At 42.0% G+C, this 19,571-nt stretch overlaps 3 protein-coding genes across 4 annotated transcripts; 2 read left to right on the top strand and 1 right to left on the bottom strand.

Moving 5' to 3' along the window:
- The first annotated feature begins 2,718 nt into the window (after window positions 1-2,718).
- On the top strand, window positions 2,719-8,029 carry LOC102718859 (alpha/beta hydrolase domain-containing protein 17B). The gene is made up of 6 exons (XM_015840310.2): window positions 2,719-3,313; window positions 5,063-5,099; window positions 5,976-6,212; window positions 6,296-6,343; window positions 6,602-7,095; window positions 7,670-8,029. The coding sequence occupies exons 1-6, from the start codon at window positions 2,949-2,951 to the stop codon at window positions 7,758-7,760; spliced, it is 1,272 nt and encodes a 423-aa protein (XP_015695796.2). The 5' UTR covers window positions 2,719-2,948; the 3' UTR covers window positions 7,761-8,029.
- Window positions 8,030-8,417: 388 nt separating this feature from the next.
- Window positions 8,418-17,097, top strand: LOC102706315 (heat shock protein 90-5, chloroplastic-like). Of its 2 annotated transcripts, XM_040526622.1 has the most exons (20): window positions 8,418-8,804; window positions 9,010-9,083; window positions 9,215-9,340; window positions 9,423-9,516; window positions 9,639-9,722; window positions 9,829-9,972; window positions 10,075-10,191; window positions 10,320-10,364; window positions 10,448-10,528; window positions 10,679-10,783; window positions 10,864-11,004; window positions 11,114-11,206; window positions 11,318-11,395; window positions 11,472-11,726; window positions 11,823-11,925; window positions 12,006-12,177; window positions 12,251-12,356; window positions 12,446-12,535; window positions 12,620-12,820; window positions 16,630-17,097. In XM_040526622.1, the coding sequence occupies exons 1-19, from the start codon at window positions 8,541-8,543 to the stop codon at window positions 12,815-12,817; spliced, it is 2,370 nt and encodes a 789-aa protein (XP_040382556.1). In that variant the 5' UTR covers window positions 8,418-8,540; the 3' UTR covers window positions 12,818-12,820; window positions 16,630-17,097. The 2 variants fall into 2 exon arrangements, with proteins under 2 accessions (XP_040382556.1, XP_040382555.1); XM_040526621.1 differs by lacking the exon at window positions 16,630-17,097 and having other exon boundaries at window positions 8,420-8,804; window positions 12,620-13,077.
- LOC102718576 (transcription factor bHLH49-like) lies at window positions 13,516-16,108 on the bottom strand. The gene is made up of 8 exons (XM_040526623.1): window positions 15,806-16,108; window positions 15,647-15,697; window positions 15,323-15,556; window positions 15,109-15,174; window positions 14,945-15,013; window positions 14,772-14,843; window positions 14,443-14,634; window positions 13,516-14,263 (listed from the first exon to the last, which is right to left on the bottom strand). The coding sequence occupies exons 1-8, from the start codon at window positions 16,106-16,108 to the stop codon at window positions 14,150-14,152; spliced, it is 1,101 nt and encodes a 366-aa protein (XP_040382557.1). The 3' UTR covers window positions 13,516-14,149.
- Window positions 17,098-19,571: the final 2,474 nt, after the last annotated feature.

The following is a 19,571-nucleotide window of genomic DNA, read 5'->3' as shown; positions in this document are numbered from 1 at the left end:
TTTACTAAAATTCCTAACTATTCCCTCCATCTTTTAAAAACTTTATTTCTAGCACTATATCATGATGAAGAGGCTTCACTTCCTTTTATAGCTTCCTCCGTTCACAAATAGAGAAGTTCTATTTATTTGGTAAATGGTACTCCTCACTTGCTACTCCTACTTCACAATACTTTGTTATAATATTCGGTGGTTGGTTAAGTAATTAGTATGAAAAACATAGCAATTAGTATACGAAATTATATATTAGCTATAAAAATTGAAAAATGAATAGACAACTTTTGTATAGAATTTTTTTATAAAAAACATATTATTTACAAGTTTGATAAACATATACGTGAAAAATGATAGAATATAGATGGTGAGAAGGTGCTGCCGAACACAACTGTAGTATACACATACCAAGATGAAGTGTCAAAAGTGCCAGCTAGAGCATATTCAACAGCTCATGTCTATCTATAAAATAGATGAGGAAAGTTAAAAAAATGTGGTTCAATAATTCCTCCAACAAATCCTTCATTTTAGCTATAATCGATACGAGGAGAGAGAAACTCTAATCCGTCTCTACTCCAAATGGGGATGCAAGAATTATATTGTGTAGTATATGCTCAAGCGAAAATGAGTAGTTGATATATATTAATAAATATAGCTGGATATAATATGGATGATTTGTTCTAATATAAACATGTATAGGGTATGAATCTACAGATATGGAGTATGGATATTTTTTGGATTATCATTCAAATAGAAGAGATATGAATAACAAAATTTTAATAAGCTGCTGGTACATGTAAATCACGCTCTTAATACTCCATTGATGTCCTTTATATTTAGGGCCGGAGCTAGCAGTAAAGAAGAGAAAAGGAATGTCACAGCTGGCCCGGACAATAAAATGCCAGGGAAGTGCAGCTCAGGTGATGATTATTGACTTCCAAACAGCAGGCATACATACATGTCGTTCTGAATTTCTGACAGACAGAACAAAAGAAAGTAACGGTAGGCATGCGCATTTGATTTGACCATCTTTTCACCTCTTCAGCCTTTTGTATTCGGCCAACTGGGAGCATGGAATCCTCATCAGTTCATTGTTACCAGACACAACTGAAGATAGCGAGGATAGATGACTGCAAGGGCAGTGCATCATCTGTCACACACGAATGACTCACTAATTCAGACAAAATACCAGATCAAATGCATTTGTTCAGATAATCCAGATCAGACATTCAGATGTCTCCCTTCTTTTGAAGAGCCTTGATTCTCTCACTAGCTTAACACAACCTCTTATCTAAGGCACCATGAAAAAGCAAAACAATCAAGTGTACGCAGCATCAAAAGAGACACCAACTTTCCCCGTTTCATGCAGTGTAGAGCTTAGTTGCATCCAAAGCAGAGCTAGAAAAGGCTAATGATCTTTGTTTTTTCTCTCTTGGGGAGGAAAAAGGCTAATGATATCAAATGCCATTTTGTTAATTTAATCGGACACGATTGCTGCCTTCCACTAGGACCAGCCTTTCCTGGTACTAATAATTCCAACCACCAAGATGAATCTCAACTTGTATAGTTGTATACATAGAGATTTAGCTAGTCCCTGCTAAGGTTACTGCATGCCACTGCAATGTGATAAAATGGATGAAAATTTTCAGGCTTGCTGCAGATTTATGTACTGTTTATTCTGATGAAAAAAGCATATAGGTATGGGTTTGCAAGGGTGAGCTGGGGTGCAGGAAGAGACAGTGGCAGGCAGATTAGAGCTACTGCCAACCAATTCTTCAATTCAATGTCACCTCCGGAGCTTACACTGGGTCTGGTCCTCAGCTCAGCAGCAGGAGATACAGAAATCATGAAAAGCCAGTTTGCATGGACCATGCCTTTTCATGTGGTGTTACATTAGCTTGTCCATGTTTATTGAACAAATTTCAGCTAATGACTCCATCTGAAAAAAAGAGAGCAGATTTCTTGCCTGCTAATAATTCAGGTGCAGTGTAAAAGAAAACATGATCATAAAAGAAGTAGGACATACTTTCAAGTCTCACAACCTCCTAATGCAGAAAACTTCTTGATGAATAGATTTTCACAGCAACTACTAAGCTTCTTTTCCAATCCACACAAATTTCATTGTCAACGGTGGATCATGCAATACAGTCCACTGACAAAAATTATTAAACACAGCACACCAGAGCTGTTGTTTCCTTGGTATTTTTTAGAACACAGTATAACGCAGATGCTCGTAACGCACGCACACTCTCTCCCAAAGACGTACGTACGCAAGCCCTATCTATACGAGCATCTCTAAAGCTTGGCCAACACATCCTAGAGATTAACGAAGTCACCACATGTATCTCGCTGTCGACGGGTTCTATCGTCTACCACTAAAAACACAGTGCCGTTAGAATTCCTTGGCATTTAGTCATGCATCATTTTGAATTTCAACTAAATGCAGATATGCAGCAGCACTGAAAACTGAAAGAGAGAGAAATCTTGTGCTGTGTCACAATCACTTATGTATTTCCCCCCATTTTTAGCAGTGACCATAATTACAGCTATAATCCATAATCTTGGGACATCAAGACCCGTATCAAAGGAAAGAAAATATTGGCTGTACATGTAAAGCCGGGGCCCTCACGTGCGCCCTTGCCGGAGGTCACGTGACATCCATTCCTTTTAATTCTCCCGGCAACTCCGCCGCTAATTCCCCGCCCTGCTCTTTATCCCCTCGCCCTCCGATAAACCCCGAGATTTTCACTAATTACACTTAGGTCCCTAGAGAAGGTTAGTAATTTACATATAGACCCTTTTTGGTGGAGGCGCCCGCCGCGAACTTTGCCATAAAAGCCCTCCAAATAGTTGTGTCTTTGCACGGACACATCCCTCCGCCGCCGCCGCTGGCCGGAGGAGGAGGAGCCCTGATGCCGCAGCCGCCGGCGCCGTGAGTGAGGTCGTTTGGGTTGGGTATGGGCGGGGTGACTTCCTCGGTGGCCGCGAAGTTCGCGTTCTTCCCGCCCGACCCGCCGTCGTATGGCGTGGCCGACGAGGAGGAGCCGCCGTTGCCGGGGGCTCCTGCTGCTCCTCCTCCGGCGGCGGCGGGCGGCGCGGAGACGTCGTCGAGGAGGGTGTCTCTGACGGGGGTCCCGTGGAGGGAAGGCGTGGAGGCGAGGCGGGTGCGGACGCGGCGGGGCACGGAGATCGTCGCCGTGTACGTGCGGTGCCCCAGGGCGAGGCTCACCGTGCTGTACTCGCACGGCAACGCGGCCGACATCGGGAAGATGTACGAGCTCTTCGTCGAGTTCAGCGCCCGCCTCCATGTAAACCTCATGGGGTAAGTGTTCGCATGGATTATTCGGGCCATTTGACTCTCCATTTCTTGGGCCAGCAAAAATTGCCGCCTTGGTGGATGATGGCTTTGCGTGAGTAATCAGGCCTTGGTTTGATCCGTGTGATGTGAATTGATTGGCTTTCCGTTGGTGTCTTGATGAACTTGCTAGTGGAGACCAGTTATTGATCGTTTCATAGCTAGAATTTCATCTCTATCTATTTATTGAGACAAGTTTATAACTTCATATTCATCGTTAACAAAGTCATATGATCCCAAATTTTATTGGAAACTTTTTACTCTAATGTTTAGGATATTTTGTACTAGTATTACCCTGTAGTACATAGGGCACTGTTCATCGAATTGCAGTTTTGGCTTTCAGCTAGCTTTCTAAATTTCGAGTATAACATGAATTGTATGATACATTAGTTTGCTAGATAGCACTTCCTCTGTCACTTGATTGTCCTGTCGAGTATGTGTTGTAAAGGCTGGATTGCCAACTGATCATTTGGATTGGTTGGCACCTATTTAATTTGGGAATAATTAACATTTTGCCACTCTTAGAAATAACACTAACATATTTACCACTGGACCCACATGTCATAGATACATGAGGGTCCACGTGTCATAGACAGTGGGTGGCACATATGTTATATATCATTTCTAAAAGTGGCAAAAAGTTAAATGGCCCATTTATTTGATCTTTCATTAGGTTCAGTTGATAGACTTTATCCCGATCAATTTATCAGTATATTAGGTCCACATGTACTATACACACTGGATTTGTAACACACTTGCTCTTTTGGATAATACTATTTCGTTACACATGATTGAACAGCTAAATTCGTCTCACAGTGATTGAGGGCTGTACAAACTGTTTCTCTGTTGACATAGGGGCTACCTTTCCTGTACCCAGCATGAAAAAAAAATGCTGGTTGACTTCGCATGAACCTGGTAATAACTAGTTGTAGGTCCACGTTATGCGTTGTGATAGGTACACGAGAAGGAAATTTCATTCTGGAAAGTGGGTTGGGACGGAGGCAAGTGTGCCGAGAAAAAAAGATGTCAGAACAATGAAGTCACCTGGTGTTTTTGTCTACAGAGGGGAGGATTAGAGTCACAGTAGTGGTTTTCAATTCCCCTAAGGTTATGCAGTGATATTGTCTGAACATGCATGCAATTTGAGTTTTTCCTGATCCCACACTCGACAGGAAAGACGAGTACTTAACTTTCCAGGTTGCCTACCTCAATTAATTGTTTTTTTGGATGTTTCACGAAAGCAAATGGTCCAATGAAGCTGATGCACTTCCTCCAACAGCTATCATGTTTGAGATGTTTTTGTCTCATTATTAATCACAAAAAATCATTTTATGTTTCATATTCGTTGCTTGCTGCTCAATACTCAGAACTGTTGCTTATACAGAATGCAAAAGATTCTTGTCAATTTTGTTGTATCCGGACCTATTCACATATTCATTGTTTTCTGGACTTTGTGACTGGTTTTATAACATAGAAATATTTTTCAATTATCCTACATAGTCCATGCACATATTTGTTCGATGCTGCTAGTCCATATTCTCCTCGATACATCTACTTGTAACTGTTTTAAGGATAAATTCCTCACATGCCACTAAAAATTTTACCCGCAACCTTATTTGCCAATCACTGGTTCATGGCAAGACGAATTAATGGTTGTATTTATGTACTAAGCACCTCATTTTCCTGCATCTGGAATAATTTCCTCAATTTTCGCAGGTATGATTATTCTGGTTATGGACGGTCGTCAGGCAAGGTTAACAACGCTCTCTGTTCTTTCTTGCAACGACGCTCTTGTCCTCGCCTTTATAGGAGAGGGAGAGCAACACCTAACATTATTTTCGGAATGTTTTATTATACTCCCTTCATTTTAAATATATGGAGCATTTTATTTTGATAGGATAAAAGTTTGATCAAAGATTTCTCTATCAATATATCACTTATGTGGCACAAGTATAATAATAAGAAAATACTTTTGAATATAAATCTAATGATATAAATTTGTGTCATAAAAATTAGAGTAAATTATACTCTGAGCCACCTTTTATTACCTAACTTTCACTTTGAGCCATTCTTAAACCTATATTTTCACTTTGGACCGAGTGAATCTGCCATTGTTACGGATTGGACCATTATGAACAACTTTTCTCGTCATATTTAATCTTTCTTTTAGCAAATATATGAACTATACATAAATGTTTTTGAGGTCATTGATGTATATTGAAAAAATCATCCAGAATGGTCCAAACCGCAACATTGGTAATGTATTTGGTCGAAAGTAAAAAATATGGGTTTATAGGTCATTGAAATTGAACTTAGGTAATAAAATATGACCCAAAGTACAATTTACTCTAAAAATGATATTATAAATTTATAATAGAGTAATCTTTGGTTAACCTATTGTCCTAACAAAAGTCATGTATTTTGAAATGAATGGAGTAGAAAAATAGAAATAATTTAAAAAGGTATTGCTAAGGCCTTCCATATTCGTGGAAGACATCATAAATCTGAACATCACGCGATTGCATTCAGTTCCACGATTCTCTTTGCAGTGAGCTTGCCCATAATTATTGAACCCAAGCTAAATAGATAGTTATATCAAATTAATGTTTCTGCTTTCTTCCATGTTCAGGCAAGCGAAGCTAATACCTTCGCTGACATAGAGGCTGCATACAAATGCCTCGTGGAGGTATATGGCACTAGAGAAGAAGACATCATTCTGTATGGTCAGTCTGTCGGTAGTGGCCCAACTGTCGATTTAGCTGCTCATCTACATCATATAAGAGCGGTTGTTCTGCACAGCCCCATACTGTCTGGTCTGCGTGTCATGTATTCTGTGAAGAAAACATACTGGTTTGACATATACAAGGTCTGCCTCACTGACTGAACTATCAAGAGATACTAAATTTCTTCCAATGCTGTGTCTATGATAAACATCTGTTTTCTTTGCAGAACATTGAGAAAATACCCCTGGTTAAATCTCCGGTTTTGGTAATTCATGTAAGTTCAGTTATATGCATTTCTGCGGGCACTGATGAAGTCTTTTCCCATTTTTTTTATATTTTATTTAGAGAAGGGTATTTTTATCCGGCCTCTATATTCATTAGGATATATGCAGCCATTTTTTATTTCGAGAACTTTAGAAACTTAGCCTAAATAGAGGACTTACCCCTCGAATACCTAATCTGAAATTCATACTCAATGGTGGAGAAGTGTTTTCCCATGTAACTCGTTATATCATTTTCACTTGTTTCTCAGGGCACAAATGATGATATTGTAGATTGTTCCCATGGGAAGCAGCTATGGGAGATGTGCCAAAATAAGTATGAACCTCTATGGATCGAGGGAGGAGACCACTGTAACCTGGAGACCTTCCCAGTGTACATAAGGCATCTGAAGAAGTTCATATCGGCAATCGAGAAGCTGCCTGCTGAAAAAGAAGCATCAATTGAGATCGAGGAGAGGTTGTCTGAAAACGAAACACCATCTGATAGCTCTGCTCTCTCAGACGCTCCATGGACGACCTCACAGAGGCTGGAGCCACCGAGGAAGAGCACAAGGCATGAGCTGCCTCCTCGACTGAGCACCGATCATGTCGACAAGCGAAGGCGAAGCACGGGCCGCAGAGAGAAGCCAAGATCGTCGTCCATCGCAGCAGATAAGAAAGAGAGATCAAGGAGAAGCGTTGACACATTTGACAGGACGAGGGATGAATATGATCAGCCGGATAAACCAAGAAAAAGCATCGACAGGTTGGTTCTCTCTGCAATTCTCCCCTTTCACCGTCAATACAGAGTTGCAGTAATCATGTTCACTAACCCAACGAAAAATATAGAGTGAAGTGCACCAGCGATTTCTAAATTTGTATGTATGTGTCATTTAGATCCTTAAACTCTCAAAATATATTTTTGGGTCCTCGAACTTGTCCGGGGGTGTTATATAGGTCCAAACGGGCTTCGACCTGCTCCATCCGCTGACGTGACATGCCACGGTGGCGCTTACGTGTTGGTGGTGCCACGTGAGTTCTACATGTCAGTTTCTCTCTCCTCCTTATTCTTTTCTCTCCTTTCTCGTAGGCGTCACCGTGCCATGCCACGTCAGCGGATAGAGCGGGTCGGAGCGCATTTGGACCTATATGACACCTCCGGACAAGTTCGGGAATCCAAAAATGCATTTTGAGAGTTCAAGGATCTAGATGATACATGCATACAAGTTTAGAGACCACTGGTGCACTTTACTCAAAAATATATATTGGTCATTATTTTTACAGAAGACAATTTGCATCATAAAGTGATTTTGCTAAAGATTTATATGATTTTTTGACAGGCTTGGTGAGATGATCAGATCTATGGGGCTCTGCAATGTTGACTGCTTCAAGGAGTCTCCTCGAAGCACTGAGCCTAGCCGAGATCGGTGACTCAGTGAGTTGCCTTCTGGCTGTAGCTCTGCCACGTCGGATGCCATTGCCAACACTTGTCCGTGTGCTCTGGATGATGATCAAAATGACAAACCATTCATGAACAGTAAAGAGAAATATAGCACGTCATTTTTTTTAAAAAAAAACTTCTGTGTCCCTCAATTTGATTTTCTATTCTTGTGCATTGCATTATTGTGTATGCATTAACCAGCCGCTCCAGATGAAGGTCACATGCTGCCGTACGAATGAATTTTGCACGGGTTGCAGACGATCTCTTCATTTCCAAAATGAATGAATTTCACGTGAAAGCAGCTCCAAATTTCAAACGACCCCAAATTCTAATACGGGCCTTGAAACGGTAATATCACAAGACAAACGTAGCCCAAAGGCCCAAATTTTTCTGACCCGCTTAGGCCCAAACAGCGAGGCGTTGGCCCATGAAAAGGTGCTCTCACTGACAGGTGGGCCAGCCCGACCTCACCTTCCTCCTCCATCCGCCGTCCAATCGCGCGGCAACGTACGGTCATCCCGTCACTGCAGCGCCTCCGACACGAGGCTTCTAGAGGCTTCTCCATCGCCTCATCTCCTCCCTCCTCTCTCCTAAACCCAGCCCGCCCGCGGCCCGCTTCCATTGCTTACAAAAACCCTAACAACCCGCCTCCCCTTATCCTCTCGCCTCGCTACCCCTTCTCCGCCGTGCAGCCACCACCACCGCCGCCGTTAGGGAGCGAGAGGGGTCAAGCTGTTGGCGTGCGTGCGGCGGCGTCTAGACCTCTCCGCATGGCGCCGGCCCTGAGCGGGAGCCTGGGGGCGTCGTCGGTGGCGGCGCTGCGGCCGTGCGCGCGGAGGGCGCCGGGCGCGGGGCTGGTGGCGGCGACGCGGGGGAAGGGCGCGGCGAGGTGCGCGGGAGGGGTGAGGTGGGAGGCCGGGAGCGGCAGCGGCGGGAGGGGGAGGCTGGTGCGGGCGAGGTGCGAGGCCGCCGTCGCGGAGAAGGCCGCCGGGGAGGAGGGGGGAGCGGAGGAGAAGTTCGAGTACCAGGCGGAGGTTAGTGGCGGGTGGGGAGAGCCTGGGGTTTGGTGGGAAAATCCCTATCACTTTACTGTTGTTTCTTAGCTGTTGGATTTTGATAGCATTTCACTTGAGTTACGGCGATGAAAAGTGTTTGTTTTTCATAATTCACTTGAGTTCATATGTAATGCTAGGTCAGGATGTTTAAACCTACTATAATTGTCTCATTTGTGCTGTGTAGGTCAGCCGCTTACTGGATTTGATTGTCCATAGCCTTTACAGTCACAAAGAAGTATTTCTTCGGGAGCTCGTGAGGTCTGTAACTCTTGTCAAATGTAAAGTTTCACTAATATTAGCATGGACATGATCTAGCAACAGTTACATTTACAGCCTTTTAATTTGATGCCATGGCTCATTACTTATGTGCTAATTATCTGGTGTCTCAGTAATGCAAGTGATGCATTGGATAAGTTGAGGTTTCTTGGTGTGACTGATTCTTCTCTCCTTGCTGATGGTGGCGAGTTGGAGATAAGGATTAAGCCAGACCAGGATGCAGGAACCATCACTATCACGTAAGTTGTTCTCTAGTAGCTGTGCTTTTTGACGGTTTAATGTAGATACTTTACCTGTGCAATTTTCTGATTTTTCTTACAGTGATACTGGTATTGGAATGACCAAAGATGAACTCAAGGACTGCCTTGGTACTATTGCTCAGAGTGGCACATCAAAATTCTTGAAGGCTCTCAAGGTAGAGTGTCATTCCTTTCTTTTCTATTTTCTGAATGCTTGCACCAATGTCTAGTCAATATTGCACTATTAGTTTGTTTGCTTCACTGTTTCATTCCTAATGCTAAATGAATTACAATTCAGGAGAATAAAGACCTTGGAGCTGATAATGGTCTGATTGGTCAGTTTGGGGTTGGGTTTTACTCAGCTTTTCTTGTTGCGGAGAAGGTATGAATCATTTCTTGGATGCAGTCAGTGTAAAATATATTTCATGGACTATGTTTCTTTATGTTGTGCATTGAGCTTTTCTCCCCCTCCCCCAAATGTGTTGCAGGTTGTTGTCTCCACTAAGAGCCCCAAATCAGATAAGCAATATGTATGGGAAGCTGTAGCTGACAGTAGCTCTTATGTCATCAAAGAAGAGACTGATCCTGAGAAAATGCTTACACGTGGCACTCAGATTACTCTTGTTTTAAGAGTGAGTTTGCTGCCTTTTTTCATGAAATGGATACCTTTTGTTACTGAAACCTAACATCTTTCTCACAAAAAAATAAACCTCACATATTGTGTCACTCTGCAGCCTGATGATAAGTATGAGTTTGCTGATCCTGGAAGGATTCAAGGCCTTGTTAAGAACTACTCCCAGTTTGTGTCCTTCCCCATATACACGTGGCAGGAAAAATCCAGAACTATTGAGGTAAGGCCCTTTATTGTTTTAGTTTTTTTTTGCTAATTCTCCTAGAATTCGTCTAACAATTTCTTGAGAGTAACTGCCATTAATTCCTTGCAGATTTGAGTCACTGATGTAACCTCCTTGTTTGACAGGTTGAAGAAGATGAAGAGACAAAAGAGGGTGAAGAGGCCACAGAGGTTAGTTATTTATATTGGATGACCTGCTTCTAGATTCTCTTACCCTTATGTTGACTTTGTTCTTTTAAACTGATTTAATATAGGGTGAACAAAAGAAAAAAAAGAAGACAGTTACTGAGAAATACTGGGACTGGGAGCTAGCCAATGAAACAAAGCCTATATGGGTAAGTCTACTTTCGTTACTTGGTTATTTCACACAATATGCATGCATTGAACCACACCTATTAGGTATGATCTTTCTCCCAAAAAATGCATGTGAGATGCCATTCACCGATAAAGAAAACAGATAGTTGAATCATATTCCCTTCATGCAGATGAGAAGTCCAAAGGAAATTGAGAAAACAGAATACAATGAGTTCTACAAGAAGGCATTTAATGAGTTCTTGGATCCTCTTGCCTACACTCACTTCACAACAGAGGTACATGAATTCATCAAACATCACTTTGCTAACTTAAGTGCATGGAATATTGTTTATGACGTTATATTTTCTGTTACCAGGGTGAGGTAGAATTTAGGAGTGTCCTTTACATTCCAGGAATGGCTCCACTTAGTAATGAGGAGATAATGAATCCCAAAACCAAAAATATCCGGCTATATGTCAAAAGAGTATTTATCTCTGATGACTTTGATGGTGAACTGGTACGTTATCGCTCATTGCACACGATAGCTTCTTATGAATATGCATTTGCATTGTCCTTGCTTGTGATTAAGATGGAACAGACTTCTGAGTTGAGCATGCATTTCGCAGTTCCCCAGATACTTGAGCTTTGTAAAAGGTGTAGTTGATTCAAATGACCTTCCCCTCAATGTCTCTCGGGAGATTCTTCAGGAGAGCCGAATAGTAAGTTAATAAACAAATGCATGCCAGCTCTTATATTTCAACATTACATATTGCGAGGGTTATCATTATTGACCTTCCTGTGGTCTCAAGATAATTTATGTTGTTAATTAGGTAAGAATCATGCGAAAGAGACTTGTTAGGAAAACATTTGATATGATCGAGGAGATTTCTGAAAAGGATGACAAGGAGGTAAAAACTCGTGAGTTCCCTTTCCCCCAATTGTTCTATTTGACTATGTTTTGAATCCCTGTCACTTTTACTGCAGGATTACAAGAAGTTCTGGGAGAGCTTTGGCAAGTTCATTAAACTCGGTTGCATTGAGGACACCGGAAATCACAAGCGTCTTGCCCCTCTGCTGCGTTTCCACACTTCAAAAAATGAGGCAGATATGATAAGTCTTGATCAGTATGTAGAAAGCATGCCAGAAAACCAAAAGGCGATCTATTATATTGCTACGGATAGTCTCCAGAGTGCAAAGACTGCTCCTTTCTTGGAAAAGTTGGTTCAAAAAGACATTGAAGTATGGACACAACATAATACTGATAAGACAAGAACTGTTATTCACTTATTTGTTGCTTCTGCTTAACTTATGTTACTGTTTATTTTTCCCCTTTAGGTTCTCTACCTTATTGAGCCAATTGATGAGGTTGCCATTCAGAATTTACAGACCTACAAAGAGAAGAAGTTTGTTGATATCAGCAAAGAGGACCTGGAGATGGGTGAGGAAATATTGAAATTTTCTCTGGATATGTTCTTTCATGGTTATCTACATCACACTGATATATATTTGTTTGCACAGGTGATGAAGATGAGGACAATAAAGAAACCAAGCAGGAATACACTCTTCTGTGTGACTGGGTAAAACAGCAGCTTGGTGAAAAGGTTGCAAAGGTTCAAATATCAAAGCGCCTCAGCTCGTCACCGTGTGTTCTTGTATCTGGCAAGTTTGGTTGGTCTGCCAACATGGAAAGGTAGTTACTGTATGATTAAATCATTGTGCTATATTACGCTTGATTTCTAATGCATGTTTTTTCAACAATTCAGGCTCATGAAGGCACAAACACTCGGGGACACATCAAGCTTGGAGTTCATGAGGGGAAGAAGAATTTTCGAAATTAACCCTGATCACCCTATTGTCAAGGACTTGAATGTAAGATTTGTTGCTGCCTGGTATTCATCGATAATTGATCTTCTTTACATAAGCAACAATTAACATGAATGAGAAACAATTGTTGGCAGGCGGCCTGCAAAAACGAGCCTGACAGTACAGAAGCTAAGAGGGCTGTTGAACTGTTGTATGAGACTGCTCTGATCTCCAGTGGATATACTGTAAGCAAAACACACTCATTATTTTTCATTTCTTGGTCATCATGAACCCTACCATTTGACTATTTGTTTACTCGGAATGTCCAGCCTGACAGTCCTGCAGAGTTGGGTGGCAAGATCTATGAGATGATGACAATTGCTCTTGGCGGGAGATGGGGGAGGCCAGACAATGAGGCCGAAGCAGCAACCACAGGTGAGGCCAGCACAGATTCATCTGAAGCCACAGTGACGGAGGTGATTGAGCCTTCCGAAGTGAGGCCTGAGAGTGACCCATGGAGGGATTAATAAGTGAGTTATCTCTTGGGCATCCTTTGTTAGAACTTCAGACTTAGTTGTCATGGGGATATAATCATGGTTTAGAAACATGATTTTGCCATAGATATTTACATGGGTTGCTACCCAGCATTTTTGTAGGTGGAGTCTGTAGGTTCATTGGTCACCTCCATCTATTGGAGGGGTGGTCTTATAAAAAAAGCATGAAAAATAATCAGTACACCTCAAATTTCCCATTGTTATTTTCTATATAAATGCGGTATTTACTTTAACAAATTGCCTTGTGGAGATCAATGCTTGAGCCTAATATTCTTGAGCTACACATTTAGAGCAAGTTCAATAGTATAGCCAACTACTAGCTCCAATTCATCTATAGTCAATCTAATAGCCAATTTATATAATAGTTACCTACAAAACATCAATACATGGTCTCATATCTCATATGTCATACACATATTTTGTCTTGGAGCCCGTGTGCAGCTGGCTACAAATTAGTAGTTTATCTCTCTTCTCCCTCTCCTTATCTCTTTAAAATATGCTTATAGCTGACTTATTAGTTTATAGACTGCTATTGTACCTGCTCTTAGAGGACGCATAAAAATTCACGATGGATACGAAGCATTCTTACTATGCCAAACTTGTAACTGTCGGCGGCTTATTGCATCATCTTTATAATGGAATCTATATCTTATTACTCAGCTGTGACTCGAGTTAGTTGGATAGCCCAAATATCCATAGGGAGCTTACAGGATGCTTAACAGACATCCAAATATGATATTTAGGACTGTCTAAGATTTACACTATTGCCATCATGTCCCATAAAATCGCACAAGGGCCACCAGAACAGAAAATGAACTCTGAAAAGGGAGGTACTCAATATGAAAAAAAGAATGATGCATAAGCATTAAATTTCATGCCGTATCTGTCCACACACACACACACACACAAAAACAGTTGTATTTCAGTGTTTCTATCAAACATCACGTTTCGCTGCTACTTGGAAGGAGCCAAGAAAAACCAGATGCATCCTGCTGCGATTCAATTGCTCGCATCGGATACTCAATCTTTTTTCTTCAGTTTCTTTTTCTTCCTATGTCAGAGGAGTTTCTGGCCATCGTGGATTGCAGTTCGTGCTGTCTCAGTCGGTGAAGCTTCAGTTCTGATATTTGAACGCAGCTACACCCCATGTACTGAATGTGAGAGCCTCCTCCCTTCCCATATGCAATCAGTTTCTTACCGGTCAGCTCAGCAGCAGTTTGTCCTATGCACATTCTGTTTATGTGCGTGTCACTCCTATCTGCCTTCTGATCAGAAGAAACCTGCCCCATCCCATGTTGCTGCATTTCACACATGAAAACTCTCTTGATCTTGCCTAATGCTTAGGTCTTCTGCACCCACGACCTGTGGATACGGCATTTGCGCCGTGCCATGGAATGATCCATCCATCGTCTGATGCATCTGTTCAAGAATCAGACGAGACCATCGGATGATCAGAAGCGTTTGCAATGATTGTTGAATGGTTGAACAGTATATGAGACTAGAAGTAACTGAATGGTATTTGGGTGGTCTGTAGTTCTCTCTAATGGCTTAAGCCTTCACAAATTAACTGAAGTGAAAGACATGCATCAGATGCAAACCTGAGGCTCTCTGAATGCTCCCTTATCATTTTGCTGCTGCTTCTGCATGACATTGGAGAACAAATCTTGATCAATCATGCCACGGATACCTCCCTGAAGCATGGCCGGTCGCGATAACTGTAGCCCGGGTATCATCATCTCCTGGGAGAAGGAGAATGGAGCAGACGGAGGCGGCCCGGGAAAGCGAAGAACCTGAACTCATCCAGAAGAAAAAAAAAAGATGAACTTGGTCACACGCATTTCTGAATTTCTGGTTTCCTGCAAAGCAAACTGAGGAAGAAAAACAGAGAGGGACAACGGAAGATGGTTCAAGTTCGGGAGTTCCATACATCCTTGGAGACGAGTGATTCTATGTCGAGATCGATCCTTGGGTTGACTGCAGAGAGCTTCATCGACAGAAACTGCAGAGATGATGAAAAAGGCAAAGATCAGCGTTGCGTTGCCATTTTGTCAGGTGAATTTGCAGTCATTCCCCCTGCAGATGATCATGTCATGTTACTACCTCGACTTGTCTTTGCAGGGATTGAACATAGTTGATGATCTCGTCAAGCATCAACGCCTTGCCGGTGACCTGATGGAATCGAATTCAGGAAACACGAGTTACCATCAAATTTACATATCAGAAACCTGCAAACTGTAGCTTCTGTTTTGGAATAGAGTGCTCACTTTGCTGCAGCCTGGGACAAGGTCTTGCAGGAGTTTCATCCTCTCGCTAATCTTCTCCCTTCTCAACTGCAAAGAAATACAGAACCATAATAATCACGAATAGTGTAACTCTAATTCAGATGATCAGTTGCGTTATGAAGAAACTTTAAAACCTTTTTTTAAAAGAAATGGATTTCTTCAAATTTTGTGTATGTATGTAGTGTATATAATATACCCTCTCTGCTAGGCTGTGGCTGTTGGTTGCCTGCCCCTTCCGAGCTCTGACATGGCTGTACCCTTCCTTCTGCGGCTCGCCGGCGTCCTTGGCTCCCTTCCCTTTCGACTTGCCGGCCGCCGCCGCCGGCGGCGGCGGGCCGATCACTTCGCCGTTGGCATCTTTGCTGCACTCGGTGTCATTTGCAGAGTCGGCAAGCACTTTCGACGCGCTCGCGTGATCCGTTCTGGTAATCTTGAAGATGCAAGTGCAAATGGTTCATGAAGGTTAACTAAATCGAGAGATTAATTGATGGCGATGCAATAGTGGTCCGTAATTGAGTACCTCGCCTGATCTCCTCTTCTTCTTGGAGTCCGACGAGCAGTCGCCGGGCGGCTGCGCGTCGTCGTTGTCGCTCACATGGTTGGTGGACGCGGCCACGGCGAAGGCGCCTGCGCTCGCCGTCCCGCTGCCGGCGGCGCCGGAGCACGACGACGGCCGCACCGCCCGCTCCACGCGGCCGCCGGAGCCGACCGGGAAATGCCCGAACCCGCCGCGCACGGCTACCGCCGGCGGCGGCAAGAAGCTACCAGCACCGTCGCCGGCTATGACCACCGCCGCCGACGTGCATGGCGAGACCGACGACGACCACGCGAGAGAGTCCATGCCCGGCTGCACCGGCGGCGCCCCGCACGCGCTGCCGCCGCTCATCTGGCCATGCCATTGCCACGCCGCCATCGCCATGCCGCCATGAGCAGGCGAAGCGTTGCTCTCTACTCCAAACCCATTACCGCCATTAGCATCCATCATCTTGCTCACTTAGCTAATTAATCAAACAGAGACCCAAGAGAGAGACGCTCTAGTGTTTCTTTGATTTTATAGGCAGTTGCTGCATCCAGCAACATGATCTTTTTACAGCTAGCCAAGCAGAAGATAGTTTTGAGTTACCCCTGCCTTTACCTTTATTGAGAGCAGTTACAATAGCAGACTATAAGTCAGCTATAAGCATATTTTAAAGAGATAAGAGGAGAGAGAAGAGATGTGTTCTACTAATTTGTAGCCAGCTGCACACGGGCTCCAAGACAACATGTGTGTATGACATGTGAGACCATGTATTGATGTTTTATAGGTAACTATTGTATGAATTGATTATTATAATGCCTATAGATGAATTGGAGCTAGCCGAGCTAGTAGTTGGCTGTACGATTAAACTTGCTCTGATAACCAAGTACAGTAAAAGGTAGAAACAACCCTTTAATCATGCTGTTTTAACCTTTGCTTTAGCTTGCTTACTCCTTACTAATTACTCCTGCCATCTCATCTGGCAGGCATCCATCCATGCATCCTCAAGTCTCTGACAGTGCCAACTATCACAGGCTTTGTTTAATCTGATGCCTTTCTGAAGCAGCCTTGCTGTAAATACAGGCCCCTTCTCTCTCATCATCGTTTGACCAACCACTGTCATGTCGGTACAGTTACTTTAATACAGTTATTATTGGACACGAACAACTGTCTACCCTTCGTGATCAGCATGATAACATGTACAGTAGAAGCATCACTCTCCCGTTCAACAGATTTGTCCCTTTCAGCTTTCTAATTCAACTAGAATTAGTTAAACTAGAGTGGATTAACTTATACTAACATATACTTGTATCAACGATCCATATCCACTCCCAAGTTCATCAATATGTCTAGTATTAACGATTGAGAAGGAAAAAAAATGTGATTTTTGTGTCCATAGCTTCCAAACTAAAGTATCACATCCATTGATCATGGAAGCAAATTGTAAACTCCTAATGTTATATAGTACAAGTTGTACAACCAGTGTACTCTAGTTAAGGTTACCACCTGACTGAACCCTTTAGATGCTCTTCTGATTCCCCTAACCTCACTCAAACCCTAAACTAAACTATCATTTACCCTCGGGGTTCGCGCTGCCCCGAATCAAGCCTTTTGATTGGCAAAGCAAAGCCAACCCAGGGCAATTCTTTTTATCCACCCCAGAAACGCTTTTGCACAGCCACTGTAATTACCACTGGCACTTACCCTCATAATCCCATTTTTTACAGCACAGTAATCTTGTGTACCTCTCTGACAGTAATTCTAGCTAATTAAGTTGCAACATTGCAAAGTTTGCAAGGAGTGAAATGCAAGCCACCCACTGTAGTGCTACCACTGCTACAAATTTGTCGCCTTTTTCTTCCTCTGGGCATGGAGTACTTCACCTTTCGGTGACGGGCACTGTTCCAAATCTTTTTTTTCGCCTTTCTTCTTCCTCCTCCTCATCCTCACTGCAGCCTTCTCTTAACGGAGTCCGGCTAAAAACCGCCGGGCTCCATGAAGGAAAGGAGATAGTTTGGATGACTCCTATAAAAACCACGTCGCAAAATAGGCGAAGGACCGCGAGATAAAGATGATAAGGACGTGACATGTAACTCCCTCTCTCGACATGAACATTGCAATGCAGCTGTGGTCTGCTGCCTGTGCAGGGTTCTTGGGCAACATGATTAAAGCTTTCCCTGTGCAAATGGCCACCTTTAGCATTGCCAAGAAAATCAGCCAGCCTGAAGCAAACAGGAGTGTCTGTCAGGCCAGGATACAATTTATTTTGGAAAAATTCCTTACATGCCCCTGAAAAATTGCTCAATCTCTTATGTACCATGAATTTTACCTCATTCCTTGTATACCCTTTGAGATTTTATTTAGATTCTCTCTATACCATTTTCGTTAATTGACCATTAGTTGACCGTTAAATATTTTTAAAATGATTATATTACCCCCTTATACATATATGCTACCTACTCGATAAATTTTAATGCGCAAAAAATTACTTATACTAAAATAAAAGGGATATAATCAGTTAATTCTAAACTTAAAAAATAAAACTTATTTTTTTAGAAAAAAATATTTTTTAAAAAATATGATTAAATCCACAAATTAATTTTAAATATGTTTTTAGTTTGTGATGAAATAATTTCACCCCCTTTGTTTCTTTAAAACGAATCTTTTTTCACTGCATTCGTTGAAAGGCAATTTTCAAATTTGATGGGAAGCTTGATTTGTTTCAAATAAATATTTTAAATTGTTAATGAAATTATGTTTTATTTTTTTAAAAAATATTTAGTAATTTATCTCTTATTGTTATTCACAACCCAAATAATTTACACATCAAATATTTCTAGCTTTTAGCAATATACTGTGGACATTAAAGTCATTTTTACGATAATTAACGGTCAAACTAACGGTCAACTGACAGAATGAGCATGTAAGGGAACTAAATAATAACTAATGGGTATATAAAAGATCAAGTAAATCTCAGGGGCGTAGAAAGATCGGAGGAAATTACAGGGTCATACAGGGAATTGACCCATTTATTTTTTCTGTCGTCGCCAGTTCCTCGGAGCAGGTACAATAGTAGATTATAAGTCAACCATAAGCATATTTTAAGATAATAAAAGAGGAGAGAGAAGAGCAGCGAGCTACAGATTTGTAGTCAACTACAACACGGACTCCAAGATACATGTGTGTACGATAAGCGGGGCCATATACTAATAATTGTATAGTATATGACTGTTGTATAAATTGACTATTAAGTTGACTATAGACAATTTGTAGCCAGCAATTACTATTGAACTTGCACACGATCAGTTCTGAACATCGTGATCCATCTGTGTAAAGACTAAAGAGAGAGATAGGGGAGTTTGTGCTTAAGTATTACCGGTTCTTCGATAGGCGCAACGAGAAGGAAAGAGCAGTTGATCAGAGCACCTGATTGGATCATTACCGAGAAGATAGAAATGATTAGTCAAAATATTCAGAAGGAGCAGTTCAGGACACAGCGTTATCAGCCAGAGACTACAGTACAGGTCTACAGGTAGACATTTTGATTAGTGTAGGCCTGCATGCTCAGCTCAGCAAGTTCAATAACTGCTAGCTCTAATTCATCTATAGTCAATCTAATACCTAATCCATATAATAGTTATCTACAAAACATCAATACATGGTCCCATATGTTATACACACATTTTGTCTTAGAGTTCGTGTGCAGCTAGCTATAAATTAGTAGCTCATCTGTCTTCTCTCTCCCCTCTTATCTATTTAAAATATGCTTATAGCTGGCTTATAGCCTGCTACTGTACCTGCTCTAAAGGCGAAAGGATAAGCAATTATCTGACTTGCTGCTGATAGTGCAGGAGCTTATCTTTCCCAACATTGTTTATACTCTTTAAGGCATGGTTTATAGTTTGATTGGTTTATTAACAAGCTAGAT

This window comes from Oryza brachyantha, chromosome 8 (assembly GCF_000231095.2).
Source record: "Oryza brachyantha chromosome 8, ObraRS2, whole genome shotgun sequence".
In the NCBI taxonomy this organism is placed as follows: domain Eukaryota; kingdom Viridiplantae; phylum Streptophyta; class Magnoliopsida; order Poales; family Poaceae; genus Oryza; species Oryza brachyantha.
This window is presented reverse-complemented; position numbering and strand designations above follow the sequence as displayed.